General features: G+C 40.9%; 1 protein-coding gene across 1 annotated transcript; it reads left to right on the top strand.

Moving 5' to 3' along the window:
* Nucleotides 1-3,054: 3,054 nt before the first annotated feature.
* Nucleotides 3,055-20,531, top strand: SPIC (Spi-C transcription factor). The gene is made up of 5 exons (XM_065406390.1): nt 3,055-3,188; nt 12,274-12,389; nt 14,768-14,880; nt 16,918-17,026; nt 20,104-20,531. The coding sequence occupies exons 1-5, from the start codon at nt 3,055-3,057 to the stop codon at nt 20,529-20,531; spliced, it is 900 nt and encodes a 299-aa protein (XP_065262462.1).
* Nucleotides 20,532-22,184: the final 1,653 nt, after the last annotated feature.

The following is a 22,184-nucleotide window of genomic DNA, read 5'->3' as shown; positions in this document are numbered from 1 at the left end:
GGGCTTATATACCTCCCCTTGAGAAACTTCAGCAGCATAAACTTATGATAGTGACACTGTCAAGCGACCGTCAGATGGTGGATGACAAACTGGCTTCAGTGTTTCTGGAGACCTTGAAAGGAACCCTACAGAATCCAACATGACTTGCCTTATGTTAAACTGACCAGGGATTGGCACCTGCTTTGGCAAAATACGGGACCACACTCCTACTGCTCCCTGGCCCTGCTGTATCACACCCACACAAATGTTTGTATCATCAAAGCATAAAAACCCATTATTTGTACCATATTTTTTAAATACCAGTATTTCCTGTGATAGGTAAAATAGACCTACTCCATATTTTTTTATTACCTTTGCTTCTCCTGCACTTATCAGTGCCTCCTCAAAATTCATAACTCTTGGCTACAATTCTGTTCCTAACCTCCACTCATACACTTCTCATTGCTGTGGCCACCCTATTCCCAGTAATGACAGGCTTCTCTTTTTTAAGTAAAGAAGGCAACTAACGCTCCAATATGATTTAATGATCTTTGTATTTAGGTAGTTTCAGTTCTTTTAATTATCTTAACACAGAGCATTTGATTGTCATTTTTAACTGTCAATTTATTTTTTCACTCACTGCTCCATTTTTATGTGTAGACACTATAACTCTAAAATGAATCCCAACTCAAAAAGAAGATACATCTTTTCTTTAAAAAGAACTAGGCCTGGGAAACTCCTAATCTTTTTTATCCTAGAAGACTCCAATTTTTACAATACTAAATAGTCTCTCTCTCTCTGGTCCATATTATGACACCCTTACTCACATTTAGTAGCAACTTACTCTATGCATGGTCTGCTTGACTTCAATGAGTCCACTCATGGACTAAGGCAGTGGTTTTCAAACTTTTTTTCTGGAGACCCAGTTGAAGAAAATTGTTGAAGCCCGCAACCCAACGGAGCTAGGGATGAGGGGTTTGGGATGTGGGAGGGGCTCAGGGCTGGGGAAGAGGGTTGGGGTGCGGGGGTGAGGGCTGCAGGGTGGGGCCGGGAATGAGGGGTTCAGTGTGTGGGAAGGGGCTCTGGGCTGGGGCAGGCAGGGCTTTGGAGCTGTGCTCCGGCTCCGCTCCAGCTCCAGGCAAAAACCTGCAGCTCCACTGCTCCGGAACTGCTCCGCGCTTCAGCTCTGGGCTCCACTCCAAAGCCCTGGGGGCAGGGGGTTGGGGTGCGGGAGGGGATCAGGGCTTTGGGCTGGGGATGCAGGCTCTGGGGTGGGGCCAGGGATGAGAGGTTTGGGGTGCAGGAAGGGGCTCCAGGTTTTGGGGGGCTCAAGGCTGGGGCAGGGGATGGGGTGCAGGGTTGGGGTGTAGGCTTACTGCAGGCATCTCCTGGTCAGTGGTGCAGCGGGGGTGCTAAGGCAGCCTTCCTGCCTGTCCTGGCACCATGGACCACGCTGCGCCCCGGAAGTGGCCAGCAGCAGGTCCGGCTCCTAGGCGGAGGCACACGCAGAGCTCCGTGGCCCTCCTGCTTAGGAGCTGGAACTGCTGCTGGCCGCTTCTGGGGCTCAGCACGGTGTCAGAACAGGTAGGGACTAGCCTGCCTTAGCCAGGCAGCAGCGCCGATGGGACTTTTAATGGCCCGGTCGGCGGTGCTGACCAGAGCCGCCGTGATCCAGTGCGTTACATTCCGCGACGCAGTACTGGGTCATGACTTGCAGTTTGAAAACCACTGGACTAAGGTACTAATCAACTTGAGCAAGGGTATCAGAATCTGTCCCTGTGTTGTAAACTCATTCAGAAAGGCTAGAAGTCTTCATTTCAACTGGACTTCATCTGGGAACAGCAGTCTGCCTGAATACTGTAAATTGCAAGATTAGAGCCATAGCGTTTATGGTGCTATTTTCCCCCCCCACTTACTTAAGACTTAAATCTCTTTAACAGAGCCAGTTGGAAAATTTCTCCCTGTGGAAAATTGCAGCTTTTTTTGGAAAGCTTAAAAACTAAAATTATTTTGATTTTTAGCCACCAAAAATTGGAAAAAAAATTGGCCAAAACCTAAATATTTTGGGGCATTGGCTAAACATTTTTGATTTTCTGGTTTTGTGATGACAAATTTTCAAGCACACTTTTAAAAAAAATTTTCAATGGAAAATTTTCAACCAGCACTAGGCCATAAGTACAGAATTCACTTTGTTGTTCTATTTCCCTTTTGTTCTTCATACGGGTGAAATTCACCCATGTGCAGAGGGCCAGCCCCAACTCTCTGCACCACTTTAACCCTATTCTGAGAGTTTAAGTCAAACATAAATTGTGCATAGGCCTTATGTTAGTCTTCTGCACAAGGGTGAATTTCACCTAGTGTAGAGGTCAATTATTATCCCTTTAGGAATGGAGAAAATTTGTGTAGGGAGGTGTATTTTTAATTGATATATTAATTAATTGATTTACTAATCCCAGGTTGATTTGAAGAACTGGCACTTATTAAATCTATTTATTAATCCATGTAGTCAGCATTTTTTAAGAAAAAGAAAATATTTAACTCAATTTTTTTCTATGCATTTGTCTTGTCTTGATTAGAGCTGTTCCTTGTGCTGTTTCTGTGGTTTCTGTTTTTCCGGTTTGTGGGGACTTCCCAGTAGAAGACACTCCCTTGGGTTATATGGGGCCAAGGGAGAAGCCGCCCAAGAAGGCCTACTAGCAGGGGCAACTAGACCAGCTTGTTAAATCTCAATGAGGGGAATTGGAGAGAAAGTCAATGTAGGTTCCCCCCCAAGATCTTATCCTCTTCCTCATGCCGATCCAGCCCACCTGCTAGATGTAGTTTAATGAGTTGTAAGTAACGTTAGATGATACATTATATGGACCGGAACTTCAACTGGTGTAAATCAGCAGAGCTTCACTGGCTTCAATGGAGCTATGCCAATTTATACCAGCTAAGAATCTGGTCCTATTTTTTTTTTTATCAATTACAATGAGGCTGGACATTTTTTAGGCTGCGTCTACACTAGAGACCTTACAGTGGCACAGCTCTACTGCTGCAGCTGCGCCGCTGTAAGGTCTCCCGTGTAGCCGCACGATGACGACAGGAGAGAGCTCTCCCGCTGGCATAATTAAATCACCCCTAACGAGCGGCGGTAGCTATATCAACAGGAGAGCGTCTCCCACGGACATAGCGCTGCCCACACCGGCGCTTTTGTTGGTGAAACTTTTGTTAGTCAAGGGGGTGTTTTTTTCACACCCCTGACCGACAAAAGTTTTACCAACAAAAGTGCTAGTGTAGCCAAAGCCTTAGTTTCAAACAGAGATTCATTGGGATCTGTGGAGCAAATTGATGGATTAGGTGAAGAGTTATACCATATTACATACTCACCTCCCCATGTCTTGAGAAATAGTTGTCTTGTCTGGAAGTGTATAAGGTTTAACATTTTTAGGCAAAACTGGACATTTGTTGCACAGTTGTATTATCTGCATTACAAGAGTGCCAATAATTGTGCTCTGTGTTTCTGTGATCCCTTCTTTTCTCTCTAATTCACATTAGGCCTATCCGACCAATTTCATGGTAGGTCTTATTGCCTACTCAGGTGATTACCAAAATGTATCATTTGTTTTTTAAAGGATAAGTTTCATTGTTATTTCTCCTTGGGAAGCTGAGCTCAGAACATAACCTGGGCTTGCTCATTTGAAGTTCAAATAACAAACTGATTCGGTATTAAGTAATCATGCCCAGATCATTCCTATATTCTTCATATAGAGGAGGGCATGTGTATATCCCTCCCCTTGCATAGAGAGAAGGGGTTTGCCACCTTGTTGCAAAGTCCTAAGTCCCTTCTGGATCTGGAAAAAGGTTTACCATGATCTAGTCTATACAATGGAAGTGGGTGGAGGCTGGACAAGCTGGGAAGAGGCCGGGAAGATGGAATGCATATCATCCCTCACCCGCCTAGAGGCAGGCATTGTATTGCCTTTATTCTGGAGCCATGAGGGCAGCTACAACCAATGGGATTTCTGGTAGCAAAGCTTCAGCGGAGCTACATGGCCAGGGAACTGGCATAGTGGAGCCTGCTGAGGGCCAGAGCAGGGGTGGAGACACAGGGCCTCCGTTTGGGTGACCTCAGCCACTCATAGATCCCTGAAGAGCGCATTCCACAGGGGGAAAACCACCACCCCTTGACAGAACAATTCCCACAATCAGGCCCCATTTCCACCAGTTTGTCTATGATTATCTGAATTTCATATCTTAAGTCATCCATCTTTCTTGTTTGGGCAACTACAACTCAGCTGACTTCTGGAATTGGTGAGCATGCTACAAAGATCTGATGAGAACACATTTGCCATTTCGGATTGTAAGCTCCTAAGTGCAGGGATGGACTTTTAGTCTGTTTTTGAACAGTGCCTAGCACACTGAGGCCCTGATTCTGACTGGGGCTTCTAAGAGCTATTGTAATACAAAACACTTAAAAATGTATTTAATGTACGTTAGAGGCAGCATTTGGGAAGATTGCGCAGAAGAACGCCTTTAATACGCTACCTGTATGAATTAAGTTTTACAGCCAAGCAAAGGCTAGAGTGGCTTCAGAAACCTAAACAATGAATCTATTGTTGGGAGTATGTTTTTAAAATAAAGAGGAAATAGAAGACTAGAGGTTTATGGTGTCTCTATTTCTCATTGACATTCAAATTTCAATTCAATATATCAGGTTTATAAGTCATTTGAGACACTAAGATTTGAATAGCATGTTCTCATTTTCAGATTCATTACTGGAATCCACTCTTCCCATCTGATGCAAAAACCATAACTGACACATTCAGTTCCTTTGTACACAAATACACATGGAGTGGTTGATGTGTACTGCCAGGCTCAGCCATAGCAGAGATTTGTTGGGGAGGCTGATGGTAGCCAGATCTCCTCAGCCAGAGGTGGGGACAACAAGATCCCAACTCTAAAAAGAACAATGCTTGTTTCTCCACAAAGACAGCTAGTTCTGCACATATCCCCTCAATTCACTCTGAGGAGAACTCCATCAACCTTCGGAGACATGGGGTACGTCTACAAAAAAAACCCTGCGGTGTCAAGTCTCAGACCCCAGATCAACTGATTCAGGCTTGCAGGGCTCGTGCGACAGGGTTAAACATAGCAGTGTAGATGTTCTCGCTCAGGCTGGAGCCCAGGTTCTGAAACCCTGCGAGGGGGGCGGGTCTCAGAGCCCAACCAGAGTGGAAACGTCTACACTGCTATTTTTAACCCTGTAGCACGAGCCCCCCAAGCCTGAGTCAGTTGGTCCAGGCTCTGAGACTTGCTGATATGGATTTTTTTTGCAGTGTATAATCAGTGTGATAATTTTACCATCAGAAACCAAGGGGAGAGAGAATTCGGCACAGAGTGAGGTACTGTGATCCAGTTGACAGGATCTGGAACTGGAAGTCAGCATAATTGAGTGCTATTCCCAGCTCTTCCTTGGGCAGTTCATTTTCTCTCTATATACCTCATTTATCTCATCTGTAAAATGGGGATAATGTTATTTACCCACCTTTGTAAACCACATTGAGATATAGTAATAAAAAAGCACACCAGGCAAGTGCTAAGCATTATTATTAATTGTTATTAGCAAGCCTGAGGAGAGCTTTAAGGGCCTAATTTTCAAAAAAAATTGTGTATGCAATGGGTACGTGCTGGGTGCAAACAGATAACTTCACATGCAAAATATGCCGCTTCAATTGCCACTCAGGGCATTGTACAGGCAATTCCCATCTTGTGCATGCAAGTACCTGTTTTCCATGTGCAATTACATATTTTGCACACCTAGTCACCTCTCTGTATTCACACAAGCATATTTTTCAAGTGCAACTTGAACACTTATATTTGAAATAATGGCCCTAAATATTTACCTCCATAGAACAAGAGACTTTAGAAAACCTAAGGCTGTTCTAGTATCATTTCCTCAGTGATGCAAAAGAAAGAAGTCATCCTTCGAATTTACAATTTTCCCACCAGTCCAGTATTTTAGAAGTTTTTGTTTTTAAAGGTCTTTAGACTTGCAAAGACTGAAAGCACATTCAGTTAACTGATGTGGACTCCAGGCTAGTTCTATGTGAAGGCACATGTAAAATGGAGATATAGATATGATATTATAGGATAATAACAATTACCATATTCACATGAGTATTTATACCTAATACAATGACACATTATAGATGCACAGAAATACATTTCTTAGAGAACATTCAGATACTATATCTATCTATGATAAAAGGACATTCACAGTTCATGTAAATATATATATATGTTTCTTACTGTCACATTTAATGCTGACTGTTGGTCAATAATCTGTTCATCCCAAAGCATCTTTACAGATATAGAGAGCACTACAGCATCACCTTTCATTCCTGTCCGTAGCTTGTTCCTCCATTAAGCCCAGCCTGGTCATGTCCCTGTGCACAATGTCCTGCCACCTAGTTGGTGGTCAGCCTCTAGGCCTGACTGACCTTGGCTGCATTTGCATTATTTTCTTTGGCATCCTGTCATCTGTTTGTCTTCTACAGTGTCCCCACCATCATAATATTTTTGATTGCAGCCAATCCCATACCCGGACTTCACATCCTACTCTCCTTATAACTTCTTCATCTGTGTTAAAATCTTTGCACTTTATACCTGCCATCTTCCAAAGAACTCATGTCTCTTTTGCCTCCAGCCAATATGTTTGGCAATATACTCATACAATTGTGTGAGAATACAATACAGCCCATGGATACATTTGACCTGGCTGAGACTGGCACGTTGGTCTAGACAAGCTTTCTGAATATTGTGAATGCTAGTACTCCAGTATTCTTGTGGTATATTCTTTTTAATAATGATACCCAATGTTAGCTGAAGCACAGAGTTTGAGACACTCTTTACATTACAAATCCAAAACTCCAATAGACTTCAAAAGGAGTAAGATTAAGTCCTAACTGGCAGCTCAAAACATGTAGAAGATTAAAAGTGCTATTCTACAAATAAATTAGGGAGTTTAAGTCCACCATACAAAACAAGAGCTGCAGTTATGATCATGCTATGTTTTACCATCCTATATGAAAACAGAAAATGAGTGTTATTCACCTTCTTTACAATATGACCTGGTGTTGTCAATAAGATGACACTAATCAGGCAATTTAAGAGAGATATTAATTTTTATGGACTAACATTGTAAACCTCTATCTTTGACCCTCTCTCAATTTCACTACAAGTCCATGGCCAAGATGAACAACACAGGGGTAATTGTGATATGGAATAATAACAACCTGAATGCAGACTTAGACACAAGTGCAGGCCACAATATTTCCTGCAATAATGCGTCACTTATCTGTCAACAAGCACTTCTAGCTGATAAGAACACAGCAAGAATTTGGGCATAGCTGCTGAAACTAGAGGTACTGGAGGTGCTGCCGCACCCCCCTGACTTGAAATGGTTTCCATTATACACAGGGTTTACAGTTTGATTCAGTGGCTCTCAGCACCCCCACTATACACATTGTTCTAGCACCCATGGGGCCAGATTCTAATGTCAGTTACACCGGTCTAATTTCATTAACTTAAACATTGCTTTTTCAGAGTTTGCTCTGGTGTAACTGAGGTCAGAATCTGCCTGTAGAGTTTTGGATTAATGCTATATAAACAAGTACAAATATGGCAAATTTCTTCTACATATTTTGGAGCTCATTCTTATTTTAAAAATCTGATACAATTGAAAAGATTTGTCACTATGTTTCTGTTGCAAGAAAGGGGTAAACTATAGAACTTGTTTTAGTCTCACATTACAGAGCAAAACTGTAAGTTTAACTACTTCATAAACTTGAGCAGATGAACAGGAAGCTAATTGCTTAATCAGCTTTAGTCCCATATCACACTCTGAGTTATGATTCACAATTTTACGAATATTTCTTGCGGTTCATTTTCCTTTAAAAACACAAGTCAGATCAGAATAATTTGTAAAAATGAAACTCTAGGTTTAAAACACCAACACTGAACTATTACTGTACTGTATTTTTCTAGGAAAAAATGTCAGATATCTTGAAGGTTTAGGGCCTAGTTTTGCAAAACTGCCCTTGTATTTGGCACCCACAGATACTTTTGTTTGCAAATCAGTTTACTCACAGTTCCGAGTCATGTGTAGTATTACTAATTGACAGTCATTCTACTTATGTGAGCTTTACATTGAACTTGTTAAAGACAGTGCTTGGCTCATCTGGGTGAATATTATTTTACAGCACTGCATGGCATGCAACTGAGGTCATTTTGGAAAACATGCCAAAATAGATGGGTCTGTTTCTGAAAAGTTAGCTACCTAGATCACGGTGAGAAGAGGAACTTTCCCAAAAATCAGGAGCTCTGGACCGTACCGAGCAAGAATTTTGATTTAGATCTTTCTATATCTTAGACGCTTCTTCCTAATTTATACATTGGGCCAGATCGTCAGCTGGTGTAAATTGGCATAACTGCATTGAAACCAATGTAACTATGATTATTTATACCAGCTGAGGATCTGGCCCATTGTTGGGGAAAGGTAGTTGGGCACAATCGTTAGACTCTACTAGCAAATTCTAAAATTCTACTAGCAAAATCCTAGAAGGTCACCCTCTCAGGGAAGATTGTTGGATGAGTAAAATGTGTTACCATGACTGCAGACACCAGGGCCTAGATCCACAAAGGTATTTAGGCTCCTAACTTCCATTGAAATCAGTGGAAGTTAGGAGCCTAAATACCTTTGTGGATCTGGGCCCAGACATGATTATTTTTCACCTCACAATGATTTAGGAGCATGTCAGTGGGTTGACTTGATAATCAAAGTTAAGAGGGATTCGGGGCAGATCCAGGATTTTTTCCTGGGTTATTATGACAATTATTTGGTCTGAAATGTGGCAGTGGAGGGTATGGCATGGAGCCACAAAGCCTTCACGATAAGGCCAGGAGGCACGTAAATTGGGAGATGTATAAATTCATGTGTGATCCAGAGGAATTGGTAATTACTCATCTGCACATATCTTATTGGGCACCAGTTATTCAGGATGGGTGGGGGCACACCCATCTGACTGGGGAGCAGATGTATTTTTGTCCGATTGTAGGGAAGGAATTGGTAAATATTGGTGACTCTGGCGGACGGTGGGGGAGACATCCAAGCTAATTGTTGGCACATTGCTGTGACAGATGTCGAGTACAGGTACTAGTTACGGAAGGTTATCGGATAAAATAGATTGGATGGGAATTTAGAGAAAAGCCTCCCTTAAGGAAGCTGGGGAAAGGGGGTTCAGTACTCCTAACATCTGGTACAACAGGGAGCCAACCCCTCTCCTTTTCCAGACCCCTTGAACCTCATACAAGGGGATGGCAGCAGGGTCCCAGCAACAGGCTGGCTGGGACCAGGTTGGGCAGGAGGAGGGCTGAGAGCAGCCATCCCAAATTGGGGGGAACAATTAAGGAAATTATGACCTGCACTGTATAATTTATTATCAGGTATTTTAAGTGAATAAGGTTGTGGGCTAATTAAACCACATCCATTGCCTCCTGTCTTTCTTCCGGTATGGCTGGGACAATATTCACTTCTCTCTCCACTCCAACACCTCACCCCAATCATCATGGCAAAGGAAAGGCAAGCAAATTTTGTACCTGGGCTGTAACATTTTCATGACAATTTTACAAGGCTGTTCCACAGTCACACAGAATCAGTTTTAATTGCTTATAATTTTGCATGTTTTAAGCAATAGTTTAAACTCTTTACTTTATTCCAAAGTAAATTGCTACTATTTTGGAAAAACCATTCTGCAGCACATAGTCATTCTATCTATTGCCCTACGCAAAATTAAAAACTATGATGGCACTGTGCTGCACCTTTGCTCAAAAACAAAACAAAAACCCCTAGTTGAAGCACTTCCCCAAAATCAGCTATTTAATGCAACCTTTCTGCCAGCCTATTGCTGTAATAATTCAGTCCTTCATTATTTATATAACTGGTTCTTTGTGTTGTACGTGAAGTTTCTAACTTAGGTAAGTGTTCAGATTATTTTTCTCTCTCTTTCTCTGTTTTCAGCTCTGCAAATGGTACAGTCATTCAGTGGTTACCAGTATTTTACCTTGTTAGGCTATGTAAGCCATCAATTATTGTAGCAATGTAATCAACTTTACCACTTACTAGTCTGGAGTTTTGGTGGGATAAAACAGCTCCATTTTAAGAAATGTATGTTAATTAAAATGCCAGGAATGCTGGTTTTAAATATGAACTCCCATGGATTTCAGCAATGCAGAATCAAGCCTTTAAAATCAATTCTAAAGCTCAGTATGCAACAAATACCAGGGCCAAAATCTGTCTTCAGTTACCTCTGAAATCAAAATAAATAGTTTTATACCAAAGAGCAACTTGGTCCTTCCTGTGTATGTTACAGACAAGACATTGAGGAGAAATCCTGATCTCACTGAAGTCAATGGCAAAACAACCATTGACGTTGTTGGGCCGGGATTTCACTCTTTTTGTTTAGACCCTCAGAATCACATATATGGTAACAAACAATTTAGTCAGGAAGGGTTTAAAAGACATCTATAAAATTAGACAGTACCTTGATATACATTTTAAAATACACTGCTACTTGTTTACAGGAGTGTATTTAACAGGTCAGATCTTTATAGTCAGTTAGGAACAAAGTATTTGTTTCTCATTTATATTTAAATACCTCATCCAGATTCTCTTACAGAGCTTAATTCTACTTCCATTGAAGTCAGTGTCAAAACTTCCACTGTTTTCAATGGAGCAGGATCAAATTTTTAATGAGGTAAAATATAGATTGATTGAATTTTTAAGATAATTTGAATATTACACTTAAAACTGAAAAAAATTACAGGGCACATTTCAGAGAGGTAGCAAAAACTAATTATATAAAACTGCATAAATATATATGTCTATATGTGCCAAAAGAAATGCTAAGAAACCATCTATACATAATACTGCACATCACATATATTCTATGTTCAGCTGGTTAAAAATTAATCTATCATCATTGTTTATAAAACAACCTAATTTGCTTGAGGGACTCACAATTACTCTGGAGGGCTATGTATGTGCATACATATTTATACATATGCTAAATTATGGTGAAGGGAAAAAAACTATTCTTGTTTTCAGTGACGTCTGAAAACCAGAAAGCCTTAAATACCTGCAGTTGAGTCAGGCCAATAATCTTTGGGAAATTAAGAGGTTAAGGTAATCAAGATTTAATGCCAATAGCAATATATAGTCACTTAAAAATTTCTCTAAAATGTTCATATATAGAGGTTAGATATGTGAGGTAATAATGTCAGAACTAATAGTTTTAGTGAAAGTAACGTGGTGCTTCCATGAAATATTAATATTGAGAAATTGTGTGGAATTTTTAATACAAAATCCAAGACAAATCTCTAAAATCAATGCTGTAACTAATTTAATATTAATTATATTAAAAATTTCAATCAAAGTGCACTTTCTAAATGTAGGTAGGTTTTTATCAATAATGATGTAAATTACATAAATATTTCACATTCTGTCCTGAGTTGCACTTTTAATAATCTGGAGTAACTCCATTGATTCCACTGAATTAATTTTAGTCATGTTGAAATACCTGAAAATAATATTGTTTCCTTTTAAACAGGATTGCAACTTTGGTATCTAAATAATGGTAAGTCTGCAGTCCCTTTATTCTTATTTTTCATTAAGAACAGCTTCCAATTTACTACTAGAAAACTCTTAGGAGTTTGCATAGTTTGCAAAATTATTGTTATCCCTACTTTGAATAAAATACCGAACTGCCATACAAATGGCAAAAAGTGGTTTTGTAAAATTCCACAATGTGGCTTCCTATATGCTTCTTTACAATATTGTAGTCTTCGGTTCCTAATTTGTGTGTCACATGTTAAGCCACTTCCATGTTATTGTTTCATAACATTAGTTTTAATATATTATAGATATAAAACTTCTTATTAAAGACTATAAAACAATTCAACAATTTTTTGTAAACTTTTGCTGCAAATTAAAGACATGATCCTGGAAACATCTGCACTCATGAGTAATTATACTCACATTAATAGTCCTGTTGATCTCAAAGAGACTTCTCAAAAGACCAGAAACTAGTCACATGTATAAGGGTTATAGGATCAGGCTGTCAGTATCTGCAAAATTTATATTCTTCCAGGATGGTTTATTCTATGCATAATCTATTATATTGTTCTATTTATTTGGGATTTTCCAAGTACTTGGAATTTGAAGTATCAAACCTGTTCTTTGTTGATTTCAAGCAGAAAAGACCTATTGTTCTTACAGAATTATTCTGACCAAGACATATTGGGTCAAGCCTTTGAAGATGCCTTAGAGGTGTTACAGCAACATTCTGATGGTGAGATTCAGTATTCACCAGGTAAAAACAATTATTTTCATTATACTTTATCATTTTTAATTTTTTATACACAAAAAACCTTAGACTGCTTTGTTTGGACAATAGTTTCTTATTGTCAAAGTATTCATAATTACTGTGCAGCAGCCATTTATCAGTTTTCCTGATGTATTTAACTGCAAAATGTCCCGCAAATTACACTGTGGATGAACTGATACAACAATGATTTGCAATGCAAAAACAAAAAAAACAAAACAAAACAAAAAAAACATTCAAGGACAAATGATTTCTATATTCACTGAATTTACATTAAGATGGATCCATTAAATACAAATTAAGATAAACATTTTTGTGCATATGCAGTAACTTAAGTTCTGGATAATCTCTTAGAAAATTGTGATTTTATAGGTTTTAAGTGTAAACATGATGGCTTTTAAAAACTTGAAATAGTGGCAGGCTGTCAATTGAGATTTGCAATATAGAGGAGGTCTTTGAATGAAAATACGGTACAACTTGAGCTCTTTTCTATTTTTTGTTTGTTAATTTTACATAATGGGGAAACAGGAAGACAAAGTGTTAAATCCTGGTCCCATTGAATCAGTGTCAAAACTGCCATTGACTTCAATGAGCCAAGATTTCTCCCAAGAGGCATATATTATTATTTGACATGTTAACCTATAATAGTCTAATACAGGGGTGGCCAACCTGTGATTCTGGAGCCAGAAGTGGCTCTTCAGAAGTTAATATGCGGCTCCTTGTATAGGCACCGACTCCGGGGCTGGAGCTACAGGTGCCAACTTTCCAATGTGCCAGGGGGTGCTCACTGCTCAACCCCTGGCTCTGCCACAGGCCCTACCCCCACTCCACCCCTTCCTGCCCCCTCCCCTGAGCCTGCAGTGCCCTCACTCCCCTCCCCCCCCCCCCTGATGCCATGAAACAGCTGATCCAGAAGTGCAGAGAGGGAGGGGGAGGTGCTGCTCGGCGGCCGGTGGATGGGAGGCACTGGGAGTAGGGTGGGGGAGCTGATGGAGGGCTGCTGACATATTACTGTGGCTCTTTGGCAATGTACATTGGTAAATTCTGGCTCCTTTTCAGGCTCAGGTTGGCCACCCCCGGTCTAATACATAGATAGTAATATATACATTGGGCCAGATCCTCAGCTGGTTTTTTATCAATGTAACTCCATTCTATGCTGATTTACATTGGCTGAAGAACCCATTATATATAATTTCTTACAAGTGTTGATAATTTGTATCATATATAGTATTGATCTTGTCTAAATCCATAGGGGCCCAATCCAGAAAGATGCCAAGGATTTGCAACTCACACTTCTCGGGATTGGCCCATATTTCAAAATGCAATAAGCTTATCCCTTCAAAATCGTCTTCTGTTCATTTAAATAGTGTGTAATTGTTTCCAGATGTATCAACCGAGTGTTCCCTTATGCTATCTTTAAACATCCTGAGGACTTTAGTTATTTCAGTGTAAATTCTTTTTGGCATTGCAGATGCTCACACCACAGGAATATTTTCCCTGTAGTTCATTTAGATTAGTAACATTCTCTAGGCCCCTCATTATGAAGATTTTCAGATCAATAGGATGGAACTGCCTAAAATCATGCTTACAGAATTCTATTTATTATTTCATTCCACTTGGCTGTACTGATGGACATCTGCATAGAAAGAGTACAAAGTATTCTTTTCCTTTCTAACAATTCTAACATTTGTTTTAGTCTTCTATGATGTTCCCTGCTTTCATCATTATATTTGGTGAGCAGGGCCAGCTTTAGGCTGATTCCCCCGATTCCCCCGAATCTGGCACCGCGCCTAAGAGGGCCCCGCGCCCAAGCCTAAGAGGGCCCCGCGCCCGAAAGAAGAGTGCCTAACTTTTTAATTTTTACTCACCCAGCGGCGGTCCGGGACTTCGGTGGCACTTCGGCGGCAGGTCCTTCAGTGCCGCGGAAGACCTGGAGCGAGTGAAGGATCCGCCACCGAAGTGCCGCCAAAGACCCGGACTGCCGCCGGGTATCCGAATCAGGCCCCGCACTTCCTAAAGCAGGCCCTGTTGGTGAGCATGGGCCTTTTCTTTATTATCCAAACTATTTTATATTGATCAATGAGCCTCTTTTCATGAATTCTGTTTTCTGTCAAACTAAAAAAACCAACAACCTAGTGACATTATTATTATTAGTCTTAGTATATGACTACTATATGCTTGGTGCTGGATAAACCACCAATATTAAGAGAGTCACTGCTCTGGAGAATTTATAATCTAGAAGGCAGACAGAGAAGGACAAGGTAAAATGGTAGACCCAGAAGGAAGATTTAGGTGATTTAAAAAAATATATATTTCCTTTTCTTCCCTTTTCTCACTCATTCTCTTTTTTCCAAATTCTCAAGTAGATTATAAAAATTGCCCGACCTTAATCAACCACCATCCTCACCTCAGAGCAAGTCCAAACTACTCTGCAGCACCACCTACAGAGGAACCAGTATACAACTGGAGAAATGTAATAGTAAGTAAATCACACAGTGTAGCAAGCAACCATAAGAATGAAAGCTGGCTGTTCATATTTCACATCCTGACAAAAATCCAGCCTCATAGGCGCTGACTCCATGGATGCTCCGGGGCTGGACCACCCACGGGAAAAAAATGGTGGGTGCTTAGCACCCACCGGCAGCCCTCCTATCAACACCTCTCCCTCCCCCCAGCACCTCCTGCCTGCCGGCGGGCCCCACCAATCAGCACCTCCCCCTCCCTTCCAGTGCCTACCACCTGCCACGGATCAGCTGTTTCGCGGCATCAGGAGGCGCTGGGGGGGAGGGAGGAGGAGTGAGGGCACAGCACACTCGGGGGAGGGGGTGGAACTGGGCGGGAAGAGGCGAGGCGGGGGCATGAAGAGGCAGGGAAGAGGCAAGGCGGATGTGGAGTGTGGGTGGGAAGAAGCGGGGTGGGATGGGGCATTAGGGGAAGGGGTGGAGTAGGGGTGGGGTCTGGGCAGAGCCAGGGGGAGCACTCCCTTGCAGATTATAAACTTGATGCCTGCCTGGTCAGGAGTAATTCAGTTTAAACTGCATGGGAAAATCTTTGCTCTGTGTGTTTCATGGTCTCTCTTTAGCATCAAGATTAACTATTTGACACCATTGGCTAGAGGAGATCAAAGGGTACTAATGGAGATGTAATTCTTAGTCTTTTGCACAGTGGTTCATCAATTAATGTGAATCACTGGAGCTCTGTGCAAACTAACAGACAAAACTACCAATAAGGTGGGGAAGGGTTACCTTTATATTATTTGGGCAGCAGGCTGAGAAGAACAAACTCCAGTGTCCAGTCTCTCCCCATTTTAGGATGTTTTTAAATGATTCTCTTGACTGACATGGATTATAAGAAGGAAAGCAAGATTGCCAAGTACTGTGCATGTGGTTGCCTCACCACCAGCCTAATTTTAGAGAGGGGAAAGTAGTGGAGGGTGGGGGGTTAGGGCCCCTTGGTACAACTCTACCCTGCAAGACCATTCTCCATTTTTTTAATGAGAGTGGTCTTCCATGTACTGAAAGAAAACATCACCCTTACTCCATGGTCTGCTTCATAGTATGCTGATAGGCCCTAGGCTGCATTGCCTTCCCCACAAAGTCCCCTCCACAGTGGGAAGACCTGGTGAGAGTCACGGGTAGCTGGTTACATCAAAGCGATCACTCTATGTCTGACCTATCAGTCCTCATCCTCAAAGGGAACCTACCCAACACTTTCAAAAGAGGAGCCTGGGAAGCTTAAATTCATAACTTTGCTCGACACTAAGGGCATGGCTACACAAGAGAGTTTACAGCAGCGCAGCTGCATCAATGCAGCAAGAGGTAATGCAGCTGTGCTGATTAAAGCTCTCTAATGTAGCCGCTCTAAGCTCTCTCGTTGGCTTACCTACTCCAGCCTCTGTGACATAGCGCTGTCCACACCAGTTCCTATGTCAGTGTAATTTATGAGGCGTGTGTGTGTGTGTGTGTGTGTGTGTGATTTATTCATCCCCCTGAACGATATAAATTACACTGATATAACCTGTAGTGTAGACATGGCCTAAAAATCATGGACTGAACAGAGACACTAGATTTATGGTTTATTACAATCTGTAACCCACTAATCACCCTTTTTGTCCTATGACTGCAGAGGGTGTTAACAGACCATTCTACCTTGAATGTCCCTTAAAATATGTGCTAACTACTTTTGCTATAACAATCTGTTATTTAGCTGTGACGATAGGAATACCTTTCCTGGACTTGAAGAAGAGCTCTGTGTGGTTCAAAAGCTTGTCTCTCTCACCAACCGAAGTTGGTCCAATAAAATATATTACCTCACTCACCTTGTTTCTCCTAGTTTGACAGTGCTCTTTATTAACCCTATGTACTACACACAGTAGTGGTGGGGGGAAATCTCCTGTGTGTCATGTGACGAATGGTAGGATTCCTGAGGCTATCCAGTGAGCCAGTTCTTTTCAAGTTTTCTTTTTCTCACATGGTGTTTTCTGGTGGTAACGCTTTGTTGTCTTAATTTCTTGAAGAATAGTGCAACAGATTTATATTCTGAAGGAACTGTTTACCACACTCTGTCGAATATTCCAGAAAACCAAGTGATGCATACTACTGCTAGCCAGCAAAAAGGAGGGAAAGGTGTGTAGAAAGAACTCTGCTTTCTGTGAACATTGTGTTATCTCCAAATCCTTCTTTTAGAAGTGGTGAATCATGCTTCTTTCATTATTTCCTCAATTCTTTACTTTACTATTACCAGGAGAAATTTAATTAATCTTTTGATGTAATACTTACTGGAATACAACTCCCAGAGGGCTTAATTAATTAAGATCTGAGGTCTGCAGACAGATAGCAAAAAGACTGGAATAATCTAGCCATCTGAGTGATTTATAGAACCCTCTATATCAAAATGTTACTCTACTAGAATATTGTCATTTTCCAAGTATAGATACATCTTTTGATATCTCAGTCTTGGACAATACCACCTCCTTACCTGAGAAAAGGTAAATCATCTGTGGTGAAGACCAGTGCAAAGAAATCATTTAGCTCTCTGCAAATGTCCACTTATCCACTTTGTTTATTTCTTTTATTCCCTGTGGTCCAGCAGACTCATCACTTCCCTGGTAAGCTTTTGATATACCTAAATAAAATTTTAATGTATTGTATGTCTTTGTCTATTTGCTCTTCAAATTCCCTTTTAGCTTTCCTAAATTCTATTGTGCATTTTACCATAGTTTATGCTCCATTCTATTGACTTCATTAGAGTTGAATTTCCATTTCCTGAAGGATATCTGGTTTGGCTTGAATTACCTCATGCACCTTGCAATTTAACCACTCTGTTTTTCTTGCCTTTCTGCTGGTTTTTGTTTAGGGGTAAGCATGCCTTCCGTGACTCTGCTATGGTAGACTTAAGTAGCCTTCATGCGGAGATGAAATGCTCCTTTTTTGACTTGAGGGTCTTCTTGAGGAGCTTCCCTTTTCTGTTGCTGTGTTTGAAATCTCCCTGTCTAATGTTTAGTCTCAGAGTGCCAGCTTTTGTTATGTTCCCTTGCTGACTGATGTTAAACTTGATTATACTTTGGTCACTATGACCTAGTGGTTCAACTATAGTTACTTCTTGAATAAACTCTTTGGGACTAAGTCAATAATAGCCTCTCTCCTCCTGCGCACACTAGAGCTCAGTATTCCAAGAAGCAATCACTACAAATATGGAAATATTGCCTCTCTAAAACTTATCCTAATGCAATACTTGACCATTTTACATGTTGTTAGTTGAAGATACATTTGATTATTATTCTTTTATTAGACTAAGTTGCCTGTTTGCTCTCTTTCAACCCTGTGTACTCAATATCCTTCTGCTGTTCAGGAGACCAGAACTATACACCCTACTAGTATATTTCTATTCTGACTTGGGATTTGTATCCATACTGATTTTCCACTCCAAACTTTTAACTTTATTATATGGAATCTGTTAATGATAGTGCTACTGCTGCAACTTCCTGTATAGTTTCTAGCCAGGGTGCCTTGACTTTTGTCATTCTACCAAGTTTCAGAAGTGCCTATTATGGCCTGGGCCCTCTTCCATTGCCAGACATTCTAGTTCACTTATTTTTGCTTTTAAACTTTTCATTGTGGTAGCAGAGTATTTGTTTCTAGCTGTTGCCTGATTTTAGGGAGGTTAATAATATTGTTTAGATAACATGGGTCCTATAGGCTACATAGCTGTATGCCTATTTTTAATTAACTCCTTAGTCTGACATCCTGTTACTTTTCTGGAAAGTACCTCTGAGCTCAAGTGGTTCCTCCTCCAGTACAGCTGTCCTATTCTTTTTTACCAGATGCAGGGTTACTGTCATCCCTAGCAGATGTTTTGGTTTAGACTAAGTGCTCCTGGGCAACTGTCAGCTTCCCCTCTCCTAGTTTAAAATGATCACCCCAAATCGTATTAGCTTTAGGTGCCAGCAGTCTGCTTCCACTTTGGTTAAAGTGGAACTTCTGCATAGACTCTCCCTTCCCCACATTTTCCCCCTGTGTTCAATAAAATTAAGGGCAGGTCTACATTACCGCTTAAGTCAATCTAACTTAAGTCGCTCAGGGGTATGAAAAAGACACCCCCCCCCTCCGAGCGACTCAAGTTACAGGAACCTATGCGCTGTCCACACCAGTGCTATGTTGGCTGGAGACACTCTCCCAACAACATAGCTCCCGCCTCTCAAGGAGGTGGAGTAATTATGCCAATGGGAGAGCGCTCCCCTGTCGGCAGAGAGCATCTTCACCAGACGCGCTACAGTGGCGCAGCTGCACCAATGTAGCGCTTTTATTGTAGACCTGCCCTAAGTCCCACTTCTTTACACTGGCTTCTCATCCCCTGTCTAGCTGGCTCTGAGCATGGAACTAGAAACACTTCAGAGAAAAGCAACTTTAAAGCCCTGGAGTTAAGCCTGTTTCCTAGTAATCTACCTTAAGCCTCCAGAACCAGAGGTGGCTGGAGGATGACAATTCTGTTTCACGACAACTTCTGAGGTATTAAAATTAGTTTTAGTTCTACCTTGGAATGAAAACAAAAACTTTCAAACATTTTTGTGAAATGGAATTGTGTCAAACGCCTATTTTGTGATCAAAAAGGTCAGGGTTTTGATTCCGATCTCTCTCTTGAATTGACCAGCAAGTCCACCCTGGACCTCAGAAACCTTCCCAGTTGATCAGAATAGATTTGTTGAACCCAAATTGTTTTGGCTTTGACAAAACAGCATATTTCAACAACAACAACAAAACCCTTTTACCTAACTATTCTGACCGGTTCCATTCAGAACCTCTTTCCTGCATTGCTCCATGGCATTGATTCCAATGTGTACCTTGACTATGGGCTCCCCCCAGCACTCATTAGAAGTCTGTCTAAATATCTTGTTCGATTTGCCGCTTTTGAGGCCAGCTACCAAAGTGCCAAATGTTTTTTATGGTCACCATATACCCCACTAGCAATCTTGTAATGATCAAATCCCTATTGCCACAGTCTGTCTATATCTCACAACTATAGCCCCATTAAATCTGTGCTGGTCTTCTACTGCTCCAGTTATACTGGCCTTTTAATCTGTGACTGGGTACTACCTTGACCTAGACTTTACCTTTAAGTCTCCTTTCCAGGGATAGGGCAGCTGCCCACCTTTCAAAATGGATCTGAGTTATGCTCTGACCACTTGCATTTTATTTTTTGATAGGGAGAAAAAAGCTTCGCCTGTTTGAATACCTTCATGAGTCTCTGTGTGACCCAGATATGGCAAACTGCATCCAGTGGGTGGATAAACCCCATGGTGTCTTCCAGTTTGTTTCCAAAAACAAGGAGAAACTTGCAGAGCTGTGGGGGGAAAGAAAGGGAAACCGCAAGGTCATGACATACCAGAAAATGGCCAGAGCATTGAGGAACTATGGAAGAACAGGGGAAATCATTAAAATCCGAAGGAAGCTGACATATCAGTTCAGTGCAGCTGTTTTACAAAGACTCTCCCCATCTTACTTCCTGGGAAAAGAAACAGTTTATTGTCAGTATCTTCAGTACAATCAAGAATACCAGTGTTCAGACGACTGGATCACTTATAATAATTACATGTATAACAATGACCATGAGCTGCAGCATGCTAACGGCTAAACACATCATATTAATTTGTCTTTTTAATAGTTAGAAATATGTTAAAGCTCACAACTCTTCTCTCAATATATATTTTTCTTTTAAAATGTAACAAACACACACACACAGGGTGTGATTATCAGAAAAGAAAGGTTCAGTGCTGGCCTAATTGTGCGCCCATTGCAGTGAATGAGAAACTTTCATTGACTGTACAAGCAGAAGTTGTTAGGTCAGATTCTGATCTCCATTATATCAATTAGAGGAGTTACTCCAGGTTCACACCTCTGTAACCAAGATCAGAATTTGGCCTGTTGTCTGTTTGACATCACAGGCCATATCCTGACATTGATCCTCGTGCGACTCTCACTGACTTCACTGGCACTTCTGTGCATGGAAAAATGGCAGGGTATGGCCCTGAGTTCATATGTACCTATACTCCACTACTCAGACTTGCTTTCAGACGGATGCACATGAAATACGAGTTAGAGGGTGTTCAACTGCCTGCCGCTAGTGCTAGCTTTATTAACCAATACTTCTCATTAGTGACATTTTCTAAGTAAATACCATGCTGGATTTGTGCACCTACATGACATGGAAGCTGGGACCTGCGAATGCTGGTGAAGGTACTAATCCTTAAGCATTTGAGTTAACTCCTTGATATACAGAGTCAGGATATCCAGGCACCCATTTCATTGCTGACAGTGACACTCACTGGGAGAGCTACCATACCAGGAAGGGGTTCATCAGGGATTAAACTTTTTAAAATTTATTTACAGTTCTTTTGCTCATAATTCTAGAAGCTGCATTTTTAAAGGGACAGCAATTTTGTATTCAGTTGTAAATAACAAATCTATTTTTTACATTCTCTTAAGTAGTTATAACTTACATGTTTAAAATACCACTCTCCGTCTCCACTCAGCAGCCTCACACTTTATTAGTGTAGAGGAAATTAAATTTAGATAGATACAGAATGCATGCACTCAATGCAAAGTTAGTGCAAGTTATATTACTTTACCATTTACACCTGTTCACTGACCAACTTACACCATCATTTATGTCACTGCAGGTTTTGTCCCAGATAGATCCATGGGATCTGTACCCAGTCCCACAAGGCCTTGATTTGCCCATGGTAACTATAAACACAAATATGTATGGAGAAAAAACTGGTTTGTATAGGGCATTAATAATATTGACCTGACCTGTCTGACATTAACATGAAATCATGAGAAAGTAGCTCCAGGGTAGAATAATCTAGATGGGTATGAAAATAACAGGCTTGATTCTGATCTCACACTGATTTTTACCCCAGAGTAACTCAAATGACTTTGATAGTTAATCCTGATTTACACCAATGTAGGTAAGATCAAAATCAGGCCCTACATATTGTTTATTAATATTGGGGGTGGTAAGGCAATCACTTTTGATAGTGGCTCCAATACTACGTTCCCTAGCAAGCAAAACTCTAACTGAAGTTAATTTTTAATATGATAGAAAGGTTGTATTACAAGAAACTTGAGTGAAGCCATAACATTATACCAATAATGGGTCCAATTACTGAAGTCAGTGGGAGTTTGCCTGACTAAGGAGTGCAGGATTTATCAGTGTTTTGTTTTTGTTGACATTTCTTGTAACATGCAGACTTTAATATAATAAAAAAGACACCGGAATGTCTCT

Source organism: Emys orbicularis, chromosome 1 (genome assembly GCF_028017835.1).
Source record: "Emys orbicularis isolate rEmyOrb1 chromosome 1, rEmyOrb1.hap1, whole genome shotgun sequence".
Classification (NCBI taxonomy): Eukaryota; Metazoa; Chordata; order Testudines; family Emydidae; genus Emys; species Emys orbicularis.
Note: the sequence above shows the minus strand (reverse complement) of the source record. Positions and strands in the feature narration are given on the sequence as shown.

Excerpts from the sequence above, each read along its gene's own strand:
- SPIC (XM_065406390.1), top strand. The coding sequence starts at position 3,055 with ATGACGACAGGAGAGAGCTCTCCCGCTGGCATAATTAAATCACCCCTA. Across the intron at positions 3,189-12,273 it reads CTTTTGTTGGTGAAACTTTT|AAAAGACCTATTGTTCTTAC; the intron begins GTTAGTCAAGGG and ends GATTTCAAGCAG. Across the intron at positions 17,027-20,103 it reads CCAGCAAAAAGGAGGGAAAG|GGAGAAAAAAGCTTCGCCTG; the intron begins GTGTGTAGAAAG and ends ATTTTTTGATAG.